Source organism: Trematomus bernacchii, unplaced genomic scaffold (genome assembly GCF_902827165.1).
Source record: "Trematomus bernacchii unplaced genomic scaffold, fTreBer1.1, whole genome shotgun sequence".
Taxonomy (NCBI): Eukaryota; Metazoa; Chordata; class Actinopteri; order Perciformes; family Nototheniidae; genus Trematomus; species Trematomus bernacchii.
The window spans coordinates 20399-45117 of NW_022987969.1; the positions used below are offsets into that span (position 1 = coordinate 20399).

General features: G+C 41.0%; 1 protein-coding gene across 1 annotated transcript; it reads left to right on the forward strand.

Annotated features, from left to right (window-relative positions):
• The first annotated feature begins 210 nt into the window (after window positions 1–210).
• On the forward strand, window positions 211–12437 carry chodl (chondrolectin). The gene is given in 8 exon segments (XM_034115946.1): window positions 211–286; window positions 1523–1698; window positions 1962–2128; window positions 2537–2694; window positions 10415–10465; window positions 11661–11753; window positions 11756–11819; window positions 12353–12437. Coding segments are annotated over 8 exon segments (870 nt in total).
• The last annotated feature ends 12282 nt before the right edge of the window (window positions 12438–24719 follow it).

A 24719-nucleotide genomic window follows, 5' to 3' on the forward strand; every position in this document is an offset into this window, starting at 1 on the left:
GGAGGATCTTGGGGGAGGAGCAGAGACCCCCCTCCCCTCTCTCTCCTCTCACTTCACTTCACAGAAGGAGGAGAGCAGAGAGACTTAAAGGAGCTTTTATATCAGGGCTCTTATTTTGAAATTGTTGTTTTGTTTATTTTCTCTAAACTACAACAACTTCTTCAGATTTATTTCTTTGTATTTTTCTTTCTCGTTTCTTTGATCTCCACGATGTTTCTCCTGGTGATCTTTGGGGTTGTTATGGCGATGACCGTAACCCCGGGCAGCGCAGCGCGGGTCGTCAGTGGTGAGTTACCAAAATAAGAGTTTTAATTAACTGTTATTTACTCATTTATCTGATTTAATATCTCAAGTATGTTGAGTACTTTATTCCTTAGTGTACTTTTACTCTCCATGATCTGATCCCTAACGATATGAATATCTATATATATATATATATATATATATATATCTTTGTATGTGTTTAGTTTAAGGTTTGTTGGAAACTGAAATATAATGTGTTTTAAAATATGTTCTCCTTAACACTGAATCGTTCATTTATCTAAATGTATTGATTTAGGGGTTTCAAACCATCCAAGGGAACTTTCGTGATTATTTGATATTGGAATAAAATATGTGTATTATGAAATACCTGTCGTTCATAAACCCAATAATAATAGTTTAAATATAAATAAATATTCTTTAGAGATCTGGGTCTCCTCAAGGTGTAAGATGAATAACAAGCAGCATTTCCTTTTTCATCATATTTAAACTCTTTGGTCAAACTCAGTTTCATGATCAAACTTTATCTGTTTTTATTTGTATTTTTCAGTTTTAAATATTTTTCATTTTGTTTTAATGTTTTGTTTCATTTATTTTAATCTTTCAAATCTGTATATTTTGGTTATTTCTCTGGTTATTTTTAATAAATAAAATAATCCATTTATTTAGAATTATGATTGGTCTTCTTTCATTAGAGAGCAGTACGACCATCTGAAGCCACAAGAGCAGACAGACAGGCAGTGAGACAGACAGGCAGTGAGACAGACAGGCAGTGTGAAAGACAGGCAGTGTGAAAGACAGGCAGTGAGACGGTGTGCAGACAGACAGGCTGTGAGACAGACAGGCAGTGAGACAGTGCAGACAGACAGGCAGTGAGACAGACAGGCAGTGGGACAGTGTGCAGACAGACAGGCAGTATGGAGCTCTAACAGGAAAGTGATGAGGCTGCAGGAGACGATCCAGATAATCACTTAAAGTAGCTCTCAGTGTTTAACCAGAATTAATCACTGCAGCACACACACACACACACACACACACACACACACACACACACACACACACACACACACACACACACACACACACACACACACACACACACACACACACACACACACACACAACCACACACATACACACATACACAGACACACAGGTCCTCCTGGTTCAGGTTCAGGTCTAAAGTTCTGGTCCCCCTCAGGTCAGACGGTGTGTTTGGGGGGTCCTCCTGGTTCAGGTCTAAAGTTCTGGTCCCCTTCAGGTCAGACGGTGTGTCTACGAGGTCCTGATGGACCCTGTTATAAGATCGCGTTCTTCCACGATGTGACGAGCCGGGTCTCCTTCAGAGAGGCGGGTCAGGCCTGCAAGACAGACGGGGGAGAACTGATCAGCATCAGGGGTCCAGAGGAGCAGAGGGACATCGAGGAGCTGCTGCAGGTATCTACTCTTTATCATCTTCATCATCTTCGTCCTCATCATCCTCTTCTTCCTCTTCTTCCTCATCTTCCTCATCCTCTCCTTCCACCTTCATCCTCTTCATCCTCTATATCAGGAGTCCAGAGGAGCAGAGGGACATCGAGGAACTGCTGCAGGTATCTACTCTTCATCATCTTCATCTTCATCATCTTCATCTTCCTCATCTTCCTCCTCTTCATCATCTTCATCATCTTCATCGCCTTCCTCTTCCTCTTCTTCGGCAGGATCTGCGCTCAGGAGCCGTGGGAGGGGCAGGAGGCGGGATCTCTGACGGGGATTTCTGGATTGGTCTCACCCGATTGGACGGAGCTCTGAACCCTGAACTCAGCAACACCTTCACTTCCTGTCCTCAGCTCTACACCTGGACCGACGGAAGCCCCGCCTCCTTCAGGTGAGTGACAGGAGGGCGGTCCATGAGAAGACCTTAGTCTCAGGACCTGTCACTGGTCACAGGACCTGTCTCTGGTCTCAGGACCTGTCACTGGTCTCAGGACCAGGTCTCAGGTCTCAGGACCTGTCACTGGTCTCAGGACCTGTCACTGGTCTCAGGACCAGGTCTCAAGTCTCAGGACCTGTCACTGGTCTCAGGACCTGTCACTGGTCTCACGACCTGGTCTCAGGACCTGTCACTGGTCTCACAAACTGGTCTCAGGACCTGTCACTGGTCTCAGGACCTGTCACTGGTCTCAGGACCTGGTCTCAGGACCTGGTCTCAGGACCTGTCACTGGTCTCACGACCTGGTCTCAGGACCTGGTCACAGGACCATCTAAAACGTCTCCCCCCCCTTGTGTTTTTCAGGAACTGGTATTTTGACGAGCCGTCGTGCGGGGGGGAATCCTGCGTCGTGATGTACCATCAGCCCACAGCACTTCCTGGTCTGGGCGGGGCTTATCTCCACCAATGGAACGACGACCGCTGCAACATGAAGCACAACTTCATCTGCAAATACCAACCAGGTCAATGACTACAACAGGACTACAACATGACTACAACAGGACTACAACATGACTACAACATGACTACAACATGACTACAACATGACTACAACATGACTACAACAGGACTACAACAGGACTACAACATGACTACAACAGGACTACAACATGACTACAACAGGACTACAACAGGACTACAACAGGACTACAACAGGACTACAACATGACTACAACATGACTACAACATGACTACAACATGACTACAACAGGACTACAACATGACTACAACATGACTACAACATGACTACAACAGGACTACAACAGGACTACAACATGACTACAACAGGACTACAACAGGACTACAACATGACTACAACAGGACTACAACATGACTACAACATGACTACAACAGGACTACAACAGGACTACAACATGACTACAACAGGACTACAACATGACTACAACAGGACTACAACATGACTACAACATGACTACAACATGACTACAACATGACTACAACAGGACTACAACATGACTACAACATGACTACAACAGATTAACATACAAAACATGACTACAACATGACAACATGACTACAACATGACAACATGACTACAACATGACTACAACATGACTACAACATGACTACAACAGGACTACAACATGACTACAACATGACTACACAGACTACAACATGACTACAACATGACTACAACGGACACAACATGACTACAACAGGACTACAACATGACTACAACATGACTACAACATGACTACAACATGACTACAACAGGACTACAACAGGACTACAACATGACTACAACATGACTACAACATGACTACAACAGGACTACAACATGACTACAACAGGACTACAACATGACTACAACATGACTACAACATGACTACAACATGACTACAACAGGACTACAAACAGGACTACAACAGGACTACAACATGACTACAACAGGACTACAACATGACTACAACATGACTACAACAGGACTACAACATGACTACAACATGACTACAAACATGACTACAACAGGACTACAACATGACTACAACATGACTACAACATGACTACAACATGACTACAACATGACTACAACATGACTACAACAGGACTACAACAGGACTACAACAGGACTACAACATGACTACAACATGACTACAACAGGACTACAACAGGACTACAACATGACTACAACATGACTACAACAGGACTACAACATGACTACAACATGACTACAACATGACTACAACATGACTACAACATGACTACAACAGGACTACAACATGACTACAACATGACTACAACAGGACTACAACATGACTACAACAGGACTACAACAGGACTACAACAGGACTACAACAGGACTACAACATGACTACAACAGGACTACAACAGGACTACAACATGACTACAACAGGACTACAACAGGACTACAACAGGACTACAACAGGACTACAACAGGACTACAACATGACTACAACAGGACTACAACATGACTACAACAGGACTACAACATGACTACAACATGACTACAACAGGACTACAACATGACTACAACATGACTACAACAGGACTACAACATGACTAAAAGGGACTACATAAACAGGACTACAACATGACTACAACAGGACTACAACATGACTACAACATGACTACAACATGACTACAACATGACTACAACAGGACTACAACAGGACTACAACATGACTACAACATGACTACAACAGGACTACAACATGACTACAACATGACTACAACAGGACTACAACATGACTACAACAGGACTACAACATGACTACAACATGACTACAACATGACTACAACATGACTACAACAGGACTACAACATGACTACAACAGGACTACAACATGAATACAACATGACTACAACTGACTACAACAGACTACAACATGACCTACAACAGGACTACAACACATGACTACAAACATGACTACAACATGACTACAACATGACTACAAACATGACTACAACAGGACTAAACATGGACTACAACATGACTACAACAGACTACAAACATGACTACAACAGGACTACAACAGGACTACAACATGACTACAACATGACTACAACATGACTACAACATGACTACAACAGGACTACAACATGACTACAACAGGACTACAACATGACTACAACAGGACTACAACATGACTACAACATGACTACAACAGGACTACAACATGACTACAACAGGACTACAACATGACTACAACATGACTACAACATGACTACAACATGACTACAACATGACTACAACATGACTACAACAGGACTACAACATGACTACAACAGGACTACAACATGACTACAACAGGACTACAACATGACTACAACATGACTACAACATGACTACAACAGGACTACAACATGACTACAACATGACTACAACAGGACTACAACATGACTACAACATGACTACAACAGGACTACAACAGGACTACAACATGACTACAACATGACTACAACATGACTACAACAGGACTACAACATGACTACAACATGACTACAACAGGACTACAACAGGACTACAACATGACTACAACATGACTACAACATGACTACAACATGACTACAACATGACTACAACAGGACTACAACAGGACTACAACATGACTACAACATGACTACAACATGACTACAACAGGACTACAACATGACTACAACAGGACTACAACATGACTACAACAGGACTACAACATGACTACAACATGACTACAACATGACTACAACATGACTACAACATGACTACAACAGGACTACAACATGACTACAACATACAACAGGACTACAACAGACTACAACAGACTACAACATGACTACAACAAGACTACAACATGACTACAATGACTACAACAGGACTACAACAGACTACAACATGACTAAACGACTACAACATGACTACAACATGACTACAACAGGACTACAACATGACTACAACATGACTACAACATGACTACAACAGGACTACAACATGACTACAACATGACTACAACATGACTACAAGAGGACTACAACAGGACTACAACAGGACTACAACATGACTACAACATGACTACAACAGGACTACAACAGGACTACAACATGACTACAACATGACTACAACACTACAACAGGACTACAACATGACTACAACAGGACTACAACAGGACTACAACATGACTACAAGAGGACTACAACAGGACTACAACAGGACTACAACATGACTACAACATGACTACAACAGGACTACAACAGGACTACAACATGACTACAACATGACTACAACAGGACTACAACATGACTACAACAGGACTACAACAGGACTACAACATGACTACAAGATGACTACAACATGACTACAACATGACTACAACATGACTACAACAGGACTACAACATGACTACAACATGACTACAACAGGACTACAACAGGACTACAACAGGACTACAACAGGACTACAACAGGACTACAACATGACTACAACATGACTACAACAGGACTACAACAGGACTACAACAGGACTACAACAGGACTACAACAGGACTACAACATGACTACAACAGGACTACAACATGACTACAACAGGACTACAACAGGACTACAACAGGACTACAACAGGACTACAACAGGACTACAACATGACTCGGCAAACATGACTACAACATGACTACAACATGACTACAACAGGACTACAACATGACTACATACAACATGACTACAACATGACTACAAAACAGGACTACAACAGGACTACAACAGACTACAACAGGACTACAGACAGGACTACAACATGACTACAACATGACTACAACAGGACTACAACATGAACTACAAACATGACTACAACATGGACTACAACATGACTACAACATGACTACACATGCTACAAACATGACTACAACATGAACTACAACATGGACTACAACATGACTACAACATGACTACAACATGACTACAACATGACATACACAACATGACTACACATGACTACAACATGACTAGCAATTCAGGACTACAACAACGATTGACTAACAACAGGACTACAACAGGACTACACGGACCTAACAACATGACTACACATGACGACAACAGGACTACAACAGGACTACAACATGACTACAGACAGGACTACAACATGACTACAACAGGACTACAACTGACTACAACATGACTACAACATGACTACAACATGACTACAACATGACTACAACATGACTACAACATGACTACAACATGACTACAACAGGACTACAACATGACTACAACTGACTACAACAGGACTACAACATGACTACAACATGACTACAACATGACTACAACATGACTACAACATGACTACAACATGACTACAACATGACTACAACATGACTACAACATGACTACAACATGACTACAACATGACTACAACATGACTACAACAGGACTACAACATGACTACAACAGGACTACAACATGACTACAACATGACTACAACATGACTACAACATGACTACAACAGGACTACAACATGACTACAACATGACTACAACATGACTACAACATGACTACAACATGACAACATGACTACAACAGGACTACAACATGACTACAACAGGACTACAACATGACTACAACAGACTACAACATGACTACAAACATGACTACAACATGACTACAGGACTACAACATGACTACAACATGACTACAACATGACTACAACATGACTACAACAGGACTACAACATGACTACAACAGGACTACAACAGGACTACAACATGACTACAACATGACTACAACAGGACTACAACATGACTACAACATGACTACAACATGACTACAACATGACTACAACAGGACTACAACAGGACTACAACAGGACTACAACATGACTACAACATGACTACAACAGGACTACAACATGACTACAACATGACTACAACAGGACTACAACATGACTACAACATGACTACAACATGACTACAACAGGACTACAACAGGACTACAACATGACTACAACAGGACTACAACATGACTACAACAGGACTACAACATGACTACAACATGACTACAACAGGACTACAACAGGACTACAACATGACTACAACATGACTACAACATGACTACAACAGGACTACAACAGGACTACAACAGGACTACAACATGACTACAGAGGACTACAACAGACTACAACAGGACTACAACATGACTACAACAGGACTACAACATGACTACAACATGACTACAAGAGGACTACAACATGACTACAACATGACTACAACATGACTACAACAGGACTACAACATGACTACAACATGACTACAACAGGACTACAACAGGACTACAACATGACTACAACAGGACTACAACAGGACTACAACATGACTACAACAGGACTACAACATGACTACAACATGACTACAAGAGGACTACAACATGACTACAACATGACTACAACAGGACTACAACAGGACTACAACAGGACTACAACAGGACTACAACAGGACTACAACATGACTACAACATGACTACAACATGACTACAACAGGACTACAACATGACTACAACAGGACTACAACAGGACTACAACATGACTACAACAGGACTACAACATGACTACAACATGACTACAAGAGGACTACAACATGACTACAACATGACTACAACATGACTACAACATGTCTACAACAGGACTACAACATGACTACAACAGGACTACAACATGACTACAACATGACTACAACAGGACTACAACATGACTACAACAGGACTACAACATGACTACAACAGGACTACAACATGACTACAACATGACTACAACATGACTACAACATGACTACAACAGGACTACAACATGACTACAACATGACTACAACATGACTACAACATGACTACAACAGGACTACAACAGGACTACAACATGACTACAACAGGACTACAACATGACTACAACAGGACTACAACAGGACTACAACATGACTACAACATGACTACAACAGGACTACAACATGACTACAACAGGACTACAACATGACTACAACAGGACTACAACAGGACTACAACATGACTACAACATGACTACAACATGACTACAACATGACTACAACAGGACTACAACAGGACTACAACAGGACTACAACAGGACTACAACATGACTACAACAGGACTACAACATGACTACAACATGACTACAACATGACTACAACATGTCTACAACAGGACTACAACATGACTACAACATGACTACAACAGGACTACAACATGACTACAACATGACTACAACATGACTACAACAGGACTACAACATGACTACAACATGACTACAACATGACTACAACAGGACTACAACAGGACTACAACATGGACTACAACATGACTACAACATGACTACAACAGACTACAACAGGACTACAACATGACTACAACAGGACTACAACATGACTACAACATGACTACAACATGACTACAACAGGACTACAACATGACTACAACATGACTACAACATGACTACAACATGACTACAACATGACTACAACATGACTACAACAGGACTACAACAGGACTACAACATGACTACAACAGGACTACAACATGACTACAACAGGACTACAACATGACTACAACATGACTACAACATGACTACAACAGGACTACAACAGGACTACAACATGACTACAACATGACTACAACATGACTACAACATGACTACAACATGACTACAACATGACTACAACAGGACTACAACATGACTACAACAGGACTACAACATGACTACAACATGACTACAAACATACAACATGACTACAACAGGACTACAACATGACTACAACATGACTACAACATGACTACAACATGACTACAAACTGACTACACATGACTACAACATGACTACAACAAGACTACAACATGACTACAACAGGACTACAACAGGACTACAACATGACTACAACATGACTACAACATGACTACAACAGGACTACAACAGGACTACAACAGGACTACAACATGACTACAACAGGACTACAACATGACTACAACAGGACTACAACATGACTACAACAGGACTACAACATGACTACAACAGGACTACAACAGGACTACAACATGACTACAACAGGACTACAACATGACTACAACAGGACTACAACATGACTACAACAGGACTACAACATGACTACAACATGACTACAACAGGACTACAACAGGACTACAACATGACTACAACATGACTACAACATGACTACAACAGGACTACAACAGGACTACAACAGGACTACAACATGACTACAACAGGACTACAACAGGACTACAACAGGACTACAACATGACTACAACATGACTACAACATGACTACAACAGGACTACACCTACTACAACAGGACTACAACAGGACTACAACATGACTACAACAGGACTACAACATGACTACAACAGGACTACAACATGACTACAACATGACTACAACATGACTACAACAGGACTACAACATGACTACAACATGACTACAACATGACTACAACATGACTACAACATGACTACAACATGACTACAACATGACTACAACATGACTACAGGTCTACAACATGACTACAACATGACTACAACATGACTACAACATGACTACAGGACTACAACATGACTACAACATGACTACAACATGACTACAACATGACTACAACATGACAACAGGACTACAACAGGACTACCTCACTACAACGATTATATTTTCCTTTGTTATTTTTCTCGCAGAGAGCCATGTTGTGAAGGAACCGGTTGAAACACCTGGGGGGCGGAGCACAGGTGAGCAGGAAGCCCTTATAAGCTCGTACCTCCACTAGTCCTTCCCTTTATGTGTGTTGTGTTGTGATCCTGTATGTGTGTTGTGATTATGTGTGTTGTGATTATGTGTGTTGTGATTATGTGTGTTGTGTGTGTTGTGATTATGTGTGTTGTGTGTGTTGTGATCGTGTGTGTTGTGTGTGTTGTGTGTGTTGTGATTATGTGTTGTGTGTGTTGTGATCGTGTGTGTTGTGTGTGTTGTGATCGTGTGTGTTGTGATTATGTGTGTTGTGTGTGTTGTGATTGTGTGTGTTGTGACCCCTTAACACCCGATGGCCAGCATCACACAGACACATGTTGATCTTTGCATGTAGTTGTTTACATGTTGTTGTTTACATGTTTACAGAGGCCACTGCAGGTTAAGGGTTAGGGTTACATGTTGTTGTTCACATGTTTACGGGCTAGGGGTTAACCCTAACCCTACGAGGCCACTGCTGAGGCCTGTACTACGAAGCCGGATGTTCTCTTAGCGGCTAACTTCAGGGAAAACTCTGGGTTTCCGGTCCTACGACGCTGGTTCTCTTTTTAGCGGGCTAGATCTCCATGGTAACTGATGCTGAGCGGCTAACCTAACTCACAGTGTCACATACTGGATGCAGAAGTATTATTTTAAGCAACACATTAAGTTGACGAAACACTCGAGTCAAATGTAACTAAAGTCAGATCGTGTCTTAGACGGGGCAGTGATATCATAAACCTGTTAATGTACGCATTCAAACACTTTCTCTGTTACCAGCTGTATTCACCTTGCAGGTGCAGCTATGTGGCTTTGATCCTGGATAAAGTGTTTAAGTCATGGATGTTTAAAGTTTAACTTCTTCATATTTGACTAATATTAAAGTTCACTTTTCATTCAGGAAGTATGACGCTGCGCTGTCAGTACGCTTGTCCATGTTTGTGATTGGTTGAATGCTCCAAATACCACCCCTTTCATGTGAACGCGCACCTAACTAGATAGGACACGGCTGGCTTGAGTTAACGAGTTGATAACCAGCGTCGTAGGACCGCTTAGCGAGAGTGCGTTTGTTTTGGATTAGGTAAACCGGGTAACTCAAACATATCCAGGTTATGTTGAACCGGATTCGTAGTACAGGCCTCAGGTGGAGGGTTAGGGTTACATGTTGTTGTTTACATGTTGTTGTTTACATGTTTCCAGAGGCCCCTGCAGGTGGAGGTGAGGTCCGGGCGTCAGGCAGCGAGGACCTGGCAGGGGCTTCGGGCATGCTGCTGGTCTACGTCATAATACCCACAATCCCCTGCTGCTGCTCATCCTGGTGGCTTCTGGGACTTGTTGTTTCCAGATGCTCAGCAGGAGGTGAGACTCTAGTGATTTTTTGGACTTTAATTTATAATTTTTTCTACTATTTATATTCTTTGTTTAAACAACAATGGCCACTTTTAATCTATGTCTTTTGTAATTACATTTCCTAGGTGTGTGTGTGCGTGCGTGTGCGTGAGTGCGGGTGTGTGTGTGTGTGTGCATGTGTGTGTTTGTGGGTTTGTGTAGTGCTTACTCAGTGATTATGACAAGTTACACACTCAGACGTCTTGTTAACATGAGAAGATTTACAGCTGCTGGCTCACTGCCCAGTGTGTGTGTGTGTGTGTGTGTGTGTGTGTGTGTGGATGTGTGTGTGTGTGTGTGTGTGTGTGTGTGTGTGTGAGTCAATACCTGGCATGAGTTCAGGTGTTTCTGCTGACTCTGGTGTATTTTCCTCTCTTTATACTCAGTGAAACGTCTCAGAGGCAGATAGTACCTTTTTACTGCAGTAAAAGTACATAGATATATATAAAGTATTAATTAAATAAAATATAAAATAATAATAATATAAATATCTGTTTCTGCAGTTCCCCGCGCACGAAGACGGCCCCCCCCACCCAGTCCACCCTCTGGATCTCCAGCACTCAGAAACCAGAGAGCATGGAGGTGTGACATCATCAGTGACATCATCAGTGACATCACGGCTCAGCTCATCATATTTATCTGGGAAGCAGAGCTTTGAGAGGACGATGATGTCATCACACAGGAGTTTATGTTGTGTGTGTGAACGTTAAAAATGACAGTTCAGACGGTTGACGTTGATTCACACATTTTAAAATACACAAACATAGTGAAACATAAAACATACGAGACGGAAGAGGAAGAAACCACACGAACAATATTACTCTTTACTTTAAAGAGTCCTCAGTATGTAGTGTCTCTACTTTAAAGAGTCCTCTCCTGCTGATGTTCAGGTGTATATCAGTATGTTGTGTCTCTACTTTAAAGAGTCCTCTCCTGCTGATGTTCAGGTGTATATCAGTATGTAGTGTCTCTACTTTAAAGAGTCCTCTCCTGCTGATGTTCAGGTGTATATCAGTATGTAGTGTCTCTACTTTAAAGAGTCCTCTCCTGCTGATGTTCAGGTGTATATCAGTATGTAGTGTCTCTACTTTAAAGAGTCCTCTCCTGCTGATGTTCAGGTGTATATCAGTATGTAGTGTCTCTACTTAAAGAGTCCTCTCCTGCTGATGTTCAGGTGTATATCAGTATGTAGTGTCTCTACTTTAAAGAGTTCTCTCCTGCTGATGTTCAGGTGTATATCAGTATGTAGTGTCTCTACTTAAGAGTTCTCTCCTGCTGATGTTCAGGTGTATATCAGTATTTAGTGTCTCTACTTTAAAGAGTCCTCTCCTGCTGATGTTCAGGTGTATATCAGTATGTAGTGTCTCTACTTTAAAGAGTCCTCTCCTGCTGATGTTCAGGTGTATATCAGTGTGTAGTCTCTCTACTTTAAAGAGTCCTCTCCTGCTCTCCACCTCTTTTCACCCTCTGTCTGAAACCAGAGCCCAGTCTGCTCTGATTGGTTAGCTGGACGGCTCTGTTGTGATTGGTCAACCAGCTTAGAGATGTCCCGCCCCTTGTCTATTACTACAATGTGTTGTAACACTAGCCAATAGGAGGAATAATCCATAGTGATGTCACTGTGTTCTGGAAGTAAACAAAGGAGTCCAATGGAGGCGAAACAGAAAATAATTATAATATATTTTATATAATTAATTTAGTGTAATTTATTTCCAGTCTTTCCTTTCCTTGTCTCCTTCCTCTGACCTCATTTGCTCTCCTAACCCCCCCTGTATCTGGGGTTAATTGACTGTGAGTTAATGAAGGGATGTGCAGCTGTAGGAAATGAAGCGTGAGGGTGAGACTGAGGGTGCGTTTGATTTCAGAGAGAGCTGCACAGGGGGGATTAAATAGATCTGTTCATCACAAAATAAAGACCAGAGATTTAGAGGAAATTAAAGTTCAAATGAATTTGATTTGATCTCAAAGAGCCGTCTTACGTAAAGAAATAATATTAATATGTGTGAAGCAAAGCGGCAAAATGTACAAAAAAACTCATAAATGTAAAACCTTTATTTAGTTTATTCTTTCTAGTTTATTCTCCATCTTAATGCTGCTTCAGTAACTTCACGAGTAAACTGTGTGAAGAGAGTGTGTGAAGAGTGAGTATGAAGAGTGTGTGTGAAGAGTGTGTGTGAAGAGTGTGTGAAGTGTGTGTGAAGAGTGTGTGTGAAGAGTGTGTGTGAAGAATGAGTGTGAAGAGTGTGTGTGAAGAGTGTGTGTGAAGAGTGAGTGTGAAGAGTGTGTGTGAAGAGTGTGTGAAGAGTGTGTGTGCCGAGTGCGTGTGCAGATGTGTGTGACGTGTGTGTGCCGCGTGAGTGTGCCGCGTGTGGTGCCGCGTGTGTCGGCCGCGTGTGTGTGCCGTTGTGTGCCGCGTGTGTGTGCCGCGTCTGTCGGCCGCGTGTGTGTGCCCGTGTGTGTGCCGCTGTGTGTGCCGCGTGTGTCGGCCGGGTGTGTGTGCCGCGTGTGTGTGCCGCGTGTGTCGGCCGCGTGTTCGGCCCCGTGTGTGTGCCGCTGTGTCGGCCGCGTGTGTCGGCCGCGTGTGTGTGCCGCGTGTGTGTGCCGCGTGTGTCGGCCGCGTGTGCCTGCCTGTGTGTGCCGCTTTGTGTGCCCTTTTGTGCCGCGTAGTGTGTGCCGCGTGTTGTGAAGAGTGTGTAGGAAGAGTGTGTAGGAAGAGTGTGTGTGAAGAGTGTGTGTGAAGAGTGTGTAGGAAGAGTGTGTTTGAAGAGTGTGAGTCTCATGGTCCTGAACAGTGTTGTGCATGTAGAGCTGAGAGTGCACGGCTCAGATTTCACGTGCACGGATCAGAGACGGCTCAGAGTGCACGGCTCAGAGTGCACGGCTCAGAGTGCACAGCTCAGAGTGCACGGCTCAGAGTGCACAGCTCAGAGTGCACGGCTCAGAGTGCACAGCTCAGAGTGCACGTGCACGGCTCAGATGTGCCCTATTGGTCATTGTGTGTTTATAGATGTTCATTGATGTTTGTATGAAGGTGTATTTGATTAAATGGTTTCTTCATTAAACTCTCTGTGGACCAACTGAAGAACTCGTTATGATTCCTCATTATTCCTCATTATTCCTAAAAGTATTTCATCACTTTATAACAAGCTATAATGTGTATTTAATCAACATGCTATAATGTGTATTTAATCACTATATAACATGCTACAATCTGTATTTAATCACTATATAACATGCTATAATCTGTATTTAATCACTATATAACATGCTATAATGTGTATTTAATCACTATATAACATGCTATAATCTGTATTTAATCACTATATAACATGCTATAATGTGTATTTAATCACTATATAACATGCTATAATGTGTATTTAATCACTATAATGTGTATTTAATCACTATATAACATGCTATAATGTGTATTTCATCACTATATAACATGCTATAATGTGTATTTAATCACTATATAACATGCTATAATGTGTATTTAATCACTATATAACATGCTATAATGTGTATGTAATCACTATAATGTGTATTTAATCACTATATAACATGCTATAATGTGTATTTAATCACTATATAACATGCTATAATCTGTATTTAATCACTATATAACATGCTATAATGTGTATTTAATCACTATATAACATGCTATAATGTGTATTTAATCACTATATAACATGCTATAATGTGTATTTAATCACTATAATGTGTATTTAATCACTATATAACAAGCTATAATGTGTATTTAATCACTATATAACATGCTATAATGTGTATTTAATCACTATATAACAAGCTATAATGTGTATTTAATCACTATATAACAAGCTATAATGTGTATTTAATCACTATATAACATGCTATAATATGTATTTAATCACTATAATGTGTATTTAATCAACATGCTATAATGTGTATTTAATCACTATATAACATGCTATAATCTGTATTTAATCACTATATAACATGCTATAAATGTGTATTTAATCACTATATAACATGCTATAATGTGTATTTAATCACTATATAACATGCTATAATGTGTATTTAATCACTATAATGTGTATTTAATCACTATATAACATGCTATAAATGTGTATTTATAATCACTATATAACATGCTATAATGTGTATTTAATCACTATAATGTGTATTTAATCACTATATAACATGCTATAATGTGTATTTAATCACTATATAACAAGCTATAATGTGTATTTAATCACTATATAACAAGCTATAATGTGTATTTAATCACTATATAACATGCTATAATGTGTATTTAATCACTATATAACAAGCTATAATGTGTATTTAATCACTATATAACATGCTATAATGTGTATTTAATCACTATATAACAAGCTATAATGTGTATTTAATCACTATATAACATGCTATAATGTGTATTTAATCACTATATAACATGCTATAATGTGTATTTAATCACTATATAACATGCTATAATGTGTATTTAATCAACATGCTATAATGTGTATTTAATCACTATAATGTGTATTTAATCACTATATAACATGCTATAATGTGTATTTAATCACTATATAACATGCTATGTGTATTTAATCACTATAATGTGTATTTAATCACTATATAACAAGCTATAATGTGTATTTAATCACTATAATGTGTATTAATCACTATATAACATGCTATAATGTGTATTTAATCACTATATAACATGCTATGTGTATTTAATCACTATAATGTGTATTTAATCACTATATAACATGCTATAATGTGTATTTAATCACTATATAACATGCTATAATGTGTATTTAATCACTATAATGTGTATTTAATCACTATATAACATGCTATAATGTGTATTTAATCACTATATAACATGCTATAATGTGTATTTAATCACTATATAACATGCTATAATGTGTATTTAATCACTATATAACAAGCTATAATGTGTATTTAATCACTATATAACAAGCTATAATGTGTATTTAATCACTATATAACATGCTATAATGTGTATTTAATCACTATATAACAAGCTATAATGTGTATTTAATCACTATATAACATGCTATAATGTGTATTTAATCACTATATAACATGCTATAATGTGTATTTAATCACTATATAACATGCTATAATGTGTATTTAATCAACATGCTATAATGTGTATTTAATCACTATAATGTGTATTTAATCACTATATAACATGCTATAATGTGTATTTAATCACTATAATGTGTATTTAATCACTATATAACATGCTATAATGTGTATTTAATCACTATAATGTGTATTTAATCACTATATAACATGCTATAATGTGTATTTAATCACTATAATGTGTATTTAATCACTATATAACATGCTATAATGTGTATTTAATCACTATATAACAAGCTATAATGTGTATTTAATCACTATATAACATGCTATAATGTGTATTTAAATCACTATATAACAAGCTTATAATGTGTATTAATCACTATATAACATGCTATAATCTGTATTTAATCACTATATAACATGCTATAATGTGTATTTAATCACTATATAACAAGCTATAATGTGTATTTAATCACTATATAACATGCTATAATGTGTATTTAATCACTATATAACAAGCTATAATGTGTATTTAATCACTATATAACATGCTATAATGTGTATTTAATCACTATATAACATGCTATAATGTGTATTTAATCACTATGTAACATGCTATAATGTGTATTTAATCACTATAATGTGTATTTAATCACTATATAACAAGCTATAATGTGTATTTAATCACTATATAACATGCTATAATATGTATTTAATCACTATAATGTGTATTTAATCAACATGCTATAATGTGTATTTAATCACTATATAACATGCTACAATCTGTATTTAATCACTATATAACATGCTATAATGTGTATTTAATCACTATATAACATGCTATAATGTGTATTTAATCACTATATAACATGCTATAATGTGTATTTAATCACTATAATGTGTATTTAATCACTATATAACATGCTATAATGTGTATTTAATCACTATATAACATGCTGTAATGTGTATTTAATACTATAATGTGTATTTAATCACTATAAAACATGCTATAATGTGTATTTAATCACTATATAACATGCTATAATGTGTATTTAATCACTATATAACATGCTATAATGTGTATTTAATCACTATAATGTGTATTTAATCACTATATAACATGCTATAATGTGTATTTAATCACTATAATGTGTATTTAATCACTATAAAACATGCTATAATGTGTATTTAATCACTATATAACATGCTATAATGTGTATTTAATCACTATATAACATGCTATAATGTGTATTTAATCACTATAATGTGTATTTAATCACTATATAACATGCTGTAATGTGTATTTAATCACTATAATGTGTATTTAATCACTATATAACATGCTATAATGTGTATTTAATCACTATATAACATGCTATAATGTGTATTTAATCACTATAATGTGTATTTAATCACTATATAACATGCTATAATGTGTATTTAATCACTATATAACATGCTATAATGTGTATTTAATACTATAATGTGTATTTAATCACTATATAACAGAAACTCTGCATCAGATGTCCTGATTCTCTCTGAGGGACTAGATGGGTCTCCTGCTATCACCCTGAAGTGATATTAGTCTTTGATTGACTTCAAATGACTCTTTGATTATGGACAGTTTCCATTCAATAATAATCTAAATATAGATGGACAATAGATGTAATTTGAGATTTTAAACAGCATACATTTTTAAATAGCGCTTCAGAAAGTCATGTTATTTAGGAGTGTTGTGAGATGGTGTCAACATTGAAATGAGTTTCCCAGTGGAAAGGGACATTTTAATAATGAATGTAATAGTCGGATACAGGGCCGTCCCTCCCTACAGGCCGATCATGCAGACTGCGTGGGGCCTCATCTTGCGGAGGGGGCATCACCTTGCGGAGGGGGCCTCACCTTGCGGAGGGGGCCTCACCTTGCGGAGGGGGCCTCACCTTGCGGAGGGGGCATCACCTTGCGGAGGGGGCCTCACCTTGCGGAGGGGGCATCACCTTGCGGAGGGGGCATCACCTTGCGGAGGGGGCCTCACCTTGGGGAGGGGGCCTCATCATCATGTTGGCCAGGGACGGCCCTGGTCAGATATGTCTTCATAACTGTATCCTTAAGTTTTACATTCACTCAGTTATAATGTGGTAGTTATACCCATAGATATATAAACACTAGATGACTCACCCGCGCTGCTGGCCAATGGAGACCGACGTTGCCACATGGCGGTCATCTTGCCACAGGCAGCTCATTCATAACATTATGTCTATGGTGCACTATTGAAATAACCGTAGATTGCTCAATTTTCAACCAATTTTCAAACGGTTTGGTTTGTTATAAAACATCAAAGATGTAGTTATGATACTGCATACTTATAATTATAATCATGAACTTCTTTTTTCAACATGTCTTGTTGTCTCCTGCATCATAGCCATGCTAATAACGTTATAATAAACCAAACCGTTTGTAAATCAGTCGAGATTTCAGCGAGTTAAGAGTACTTTTGTGCAGATCGCTCACCTTACAACAGCTGTAGCAGTAGCTGTTGACTGAGCTACGCTGGCGACTCCCCCTTGAGCCATCTAGTGTTTATATATCTATGGTTATACCTAGTTTGTTTTAAATTATTATTGATCACATTATATAGTACATTGTGGTGCCGAGAGACGGGAGTCGGAGGCGGTGTATCGAATGAACAAGCTAGACCAGGGGTCGGCAACCCCTGGCACGCGTGCCAACATTGGCATGCGGCACCGTAACCAGTGGCACACTAGGAATAAGTCGAATAAGTGTGCAAAATATTTAAATTGTATTTTCGGATCCTGAACGAGACCGCCGCCAGAGCGCGTCTCCCCGTTACCTGCAGAAGGAAGCCATGCACGCAGCGCAGCCCCGCTCTGTTTAACTCCAGGTGACTTTCTGCCGCTTTCCTCCGTGGTGCAGGGCTGATCGTTTCACCACAGAGGAGAGCACAAACTGCAGTACCCATAAGGAGCTGTACAAATTGCGCAGTTTTTGCGTGGCTGTGTCTTTAGTTGAAAGCCCAGTGGCGATCTGCTCATCTCTCATTGAAATAATATGCTACAAAGGGGCGGACTGGTCATCTGTGTGTTGAACTTTCCTGTCGGCTCCCAGACCGTAGTCGAGGAGGGCAGAAGCAACAAGCTTCAGGTTCAATAACCCACTTTAGCTTAAATGACTGGAGAGAGGCGAGCTCTTCTTGGGAGGCCGTTGCATTTATTTAGCTGTTCTTCTGTTTCACAAAATACAAGGTTCAAGGTTCAAGGTTCAAGGTTCTTTATTGTCAATCTGACATAGCTACAGAGTAATTATGCAGTTGAAAATCTTATGTCACAGGCTTCTCCAACAATGCAACATAATAACATAACATAATAACAATAAGAGCAAGAGCAATACAAAAATAATAATAGTTATAAAAATGAAATAAAGTTATGATGTGGAATAGTGCAGTATGAGTCTATATACAAGTTATTGGAATGATATATATATATTAGGTATTAGATACATACTACTGAGTAGCAGTTGAATGTTTGATGTTGTTTCAACAGTTCAATTGTTTAACAGTCTCACTGCCCGCGGGAAGAAACTGTCTCCGAATCTTCTTGTCCTTGCCCGGATGCTGCGGTAACGTCTGCCAGACGGCAACAGAAAGAACAGTTTGTGGCTGGGGTGATGGGGGTCTTTGATAATCCGTAGTGATTTCTTCCTGAGCCGCTGGGAGTAAAGGTCCTCCATGGATGGCAGCTCCGTCCCGGTGATGTGCTGTGCAGTTTTCACCACCCTCTGTAAAGCCTTACGATCGAGGTCGGTGCAGCTGCCGTACCAGGCCGTCATGCTGCCAGTGAGGATACTCTCTATCGTGCACCTGTAGAAGTTGCAGAGTATCCTGGAATCCATTTTGAACCTCCTCAGCCTGCGGAGGAAGAAGAGCCGCTGTCGAGCTTTCTTGGTGATGGTGGTGGTGTGAAGAGACCATGTCAGGTCCTCAGTGATGTGGACCCCAAGGAACCTGAAGCTTTTGACTCTCTCCACCGTAGTCCCATTGATGGCGATGGGGGCGTGTCCCTCTCCCTGCTGCTTCCTGTAATCCACAATCAGCTCCTTTGTTTTGCTGATGTTGAGATGGAGGTTGTTCTCCTGGCACCAAGATGTCAGGTTTTCGACCTCCTCTCTGTATGCCGTCTCGTCATCGTCTGTGATCTGGCCGATGACGGTCGTGTCATCAGCAAACTTCACGATGGTGTTGGAGCTGTGTGTGGCCACGCAGTCGTGGGTGAACAGGGAGTAGAGGAGAGGGCTGAGCACGCAGCCTTGAGGGGCACCGGTGTTAAGAATCAGGGTGGAGGATGTGATGTTTCCCACCCGCACTGCCTGGGGTCTGCCCGTCAGGAAGTTCAGGATCCAGTCGCAGAGGGCGCTGTTGAGCCCGAGGTCTCTGAGCTTGATGGCCAGCTTGGAGGGCACAATGGTGTTGAATGCTGAACTGTAGTCAATGAACAGCATTCTCACATATGTGTTCCTGTTCTTCGGGTCCAGGTGTGAGAGGGCAGTGTGGAGGGTGAGGGCTATGGCGTCGTCTGTGGACCTGTTTGCTCTGTAGGCAAACTGCAGGGGGTCCAGAGATTCAGGGAGGGAGGAGGTGATGAATAATTTGACTAACCGCTCAAAGCACTTCATTATGATGGAGGTGAGTGCTACTGGGCGGTAGTCGTTGGGGGCAGGTGATGATTGTCTTTTTGGGGACAGGAATGATGGTGGAGTGTTTAAGACATGTGGGGGACTACAGACTGCAGCAGGGACCTGTTGAAGATGTCTGTGAACACCTCTGCCAGCTGAACTGCACACACCCTGAGAACACGGCCAGGGATGCCATCAGGTCCAGGAGCCTTGTGTGGGTTAACCCTTTTAAAGGATTACACACATCTGCCCTATTTAAAACAAAAGGGCAGTGTAGCTCCTGGTCCCTCTGTACCTCCACAGCCTGGCTGCTCTCAAAGCGTGCAAAAAAACTATTTAGCTCATCTGGGAGAGATGCGCACGCAGACACTCCCGCAGCACCCCCCCGCTGCTCCTTTGTAGTCAGTCATTGTCCTTAGTCCCGCCCACATATTCCTAGTGTTACAGCCTTTGAAGTCAGATTCCACCTTCTCTTTGTACTGTCTCTTTGCATTTTTTATTGCTCTCCGGAGATCATACCTAGACTTCCTGTACTCCTCCAAATCTCCCGCTGTGTGCGCGAGAGTGCGCGCTTTCAGTTTGCCGCGCACCTCACCGTTTACCCAGGGCTTTTGATTTGGGAATGTCCGTACAGAAACCTTCGTACCACGTCATCGATGCATTTCCCAATGTAGCAGATGACAGTGTCCGTGTGTGTGTTGATGATACATCACAGACCTCTGTTTTTCTGCTGCCTCGTTTCACTTCCAGAAACATACACACGCTCCCTCACTGTCGCTCTACCATCCACACACACACATGCGCACGCCACACCCCTCTCTCTCTCTCTTAAAGGGACAGCGATCTCATCTCACTCTGCATGACCCTAATATCATAACATGTGTGTTCTGGAGAATCACAGAACGGACGATCGTCCTTATTATTATGCCGTTTAAACCAATTATTTAAATGGCATCATGTAAGTTGTGCTGACAGGCATACTTGCCAACCCTCCCGATTTTCGCGGGAGACTCCCGATTTCATTGCCCTCTCCCGGTTTCCTCCCGGGGTCATATTTCTCCCGCATTTCTCCCGATTTCTGACAAAATCAGATTTACTCAGGACTGTTCCACTCGGACTTTAATACAGCTACACCATTGTTTGGTTTCCATGGTAGCGTAGCGCGCGCAACTGAAAGTCTGAGAGGGTGAGGAAGATAGTCACAGCAAACAGAACAAGAATCGACAATTCTACCCTCTGCTTACTCCTTTCCTGTAAAATACAGGTCCAGCCCACACGTTGATAATTCTCGATCGTTGGCACGCCGATAACAATTTTTTTTTTTAATGGCACTTCATATCAAAAAGGTTGCCGACCCCTGAGCTAGACCTTTATTTTGCATCTGAACTTCATGTCACAACAACATGCACGAGGAGAAGAATACCGGCGGAAACCCTAAGCCCGCCTCACTCAAATGTCCGTGCGAAACAATACAGTACAGTAGATCTGTGGGTGGATAATGTCAATCACCACAACATATTTCTTAATTAAAGCTCCAGTATTTATGAATATGTTTGGTATGTCTTTTAGGTACATTTGTTATTGATCGAGTAAGCGCTTTTATTTTGAAGGCAGTTTTTCCAGGCCTCTACCGTAATGCAGAGGACATTCGCGCACCGCAAAACAACGTGCGGGCTGGCTTGACCGCAGTATTTTAATCAAAACATGTTCTAGGGTGTACTTTGGAATTCGACCCTGGTGCAATGAGTTTTATTGTGAAGGCAGTGAGCGGAAGTGACGCAGTTAGCTGCAGTTAGCCGCTGTGTTTGTGTTCCTCTGCAAAGCTCGGAGCATCAGAGAGCGGTTCTTCTCCAGAGAGTCGGTACCATGGATGTATAATAAGCTCCGTACCCCTTAGTACCCCTCGGTACCCCGCTGGACCCAGCTGCTGCATCTCCTGCACCGTGAGTAGCTTCACAGTTAGACAGAGATATAGCTGCTGTGATCCCGATAAACCATAGCTCGGCTAAGCTAGCGGGTTCCATCATCGGACACCGTTAATCCGGCAGCAGAGACTCAGAGTCCGGTAACACCAGCTGTTAATGACAACAGTTTACACATGGTTTATAACAACACTGTGTGTGTGTGTCAGGTCTGTTAACAGAGCAGAATGATTAACAGCTGATCAGCTGACTGCAGCTCACCTGCTGACACACACACACACACACACACACACACACACACACACGTATACTAATTACAGTGTGATGTAGCCCCCCCTCCCGATGGCCAGCGCTACACAGACACATGTTAATGTGTACATGTTGTTGTTTACATGTTGTTGTTTACTTGTTTACAGTGTGATGTAGCCCCCCCCTCCCAATGGCCAGCGCTACACAGACACATGTTAATGTGCACATGTTGTTGTTTACATGTTGTTGTTTACTTGTTTACAGTGTGATGTAGCCCCCCCTCCCAATGGCCACGCTGAGGGTCTTTCTGCTCGGCTGCCTCGTGTCCTCTGCCACCTGGTCGGTGCTGCTGCTGCTCTACTTCTCTTTAGGGGCGGAACCACGGCCCCCCCCTGAAGCCCCGCAGCCAGCCAATCACCAGAGACCTGGCCCCACGGGGGGCGGGGCCTCGGCTGCAGCCGTCCAATTGGGGAGCGGAGCTATCGCCGGAAATGGGTGATTGCAAATCTTAGTTTATTTTATAAATCACAAAGTTTATTATAAATGCGTTTTATATTTATATGTGTGTGACTGTTGTGTGTGTGTGTGTGACTGTGTGTGACTGTGTGTGTGTGTGTGACTGTGTGACTGTGTGTGACTGTGTGTGTGACTGTGTGTGACTGTGTGTGTGTGTGTGGTGTGTGTGTGTGTGTGACTGTGTGTGACTGTGTGTGTGACTGTGTGACTCTGTGTGTGTGTGTGACTGTGTGTGTGACTGTGTGTGACTGTGTGACTCTGTGTGTGTGTGTGTGACTGTGTGTGTGACTGTGTGTGAGACTGTGTGTGACTGTGTGTGTATGTTTGACTGTGTGTGTGTGTGTGTGTGACTGTGTGTGTGTGTGTGTGACTGTGGTGTGTGTGTGTGTAG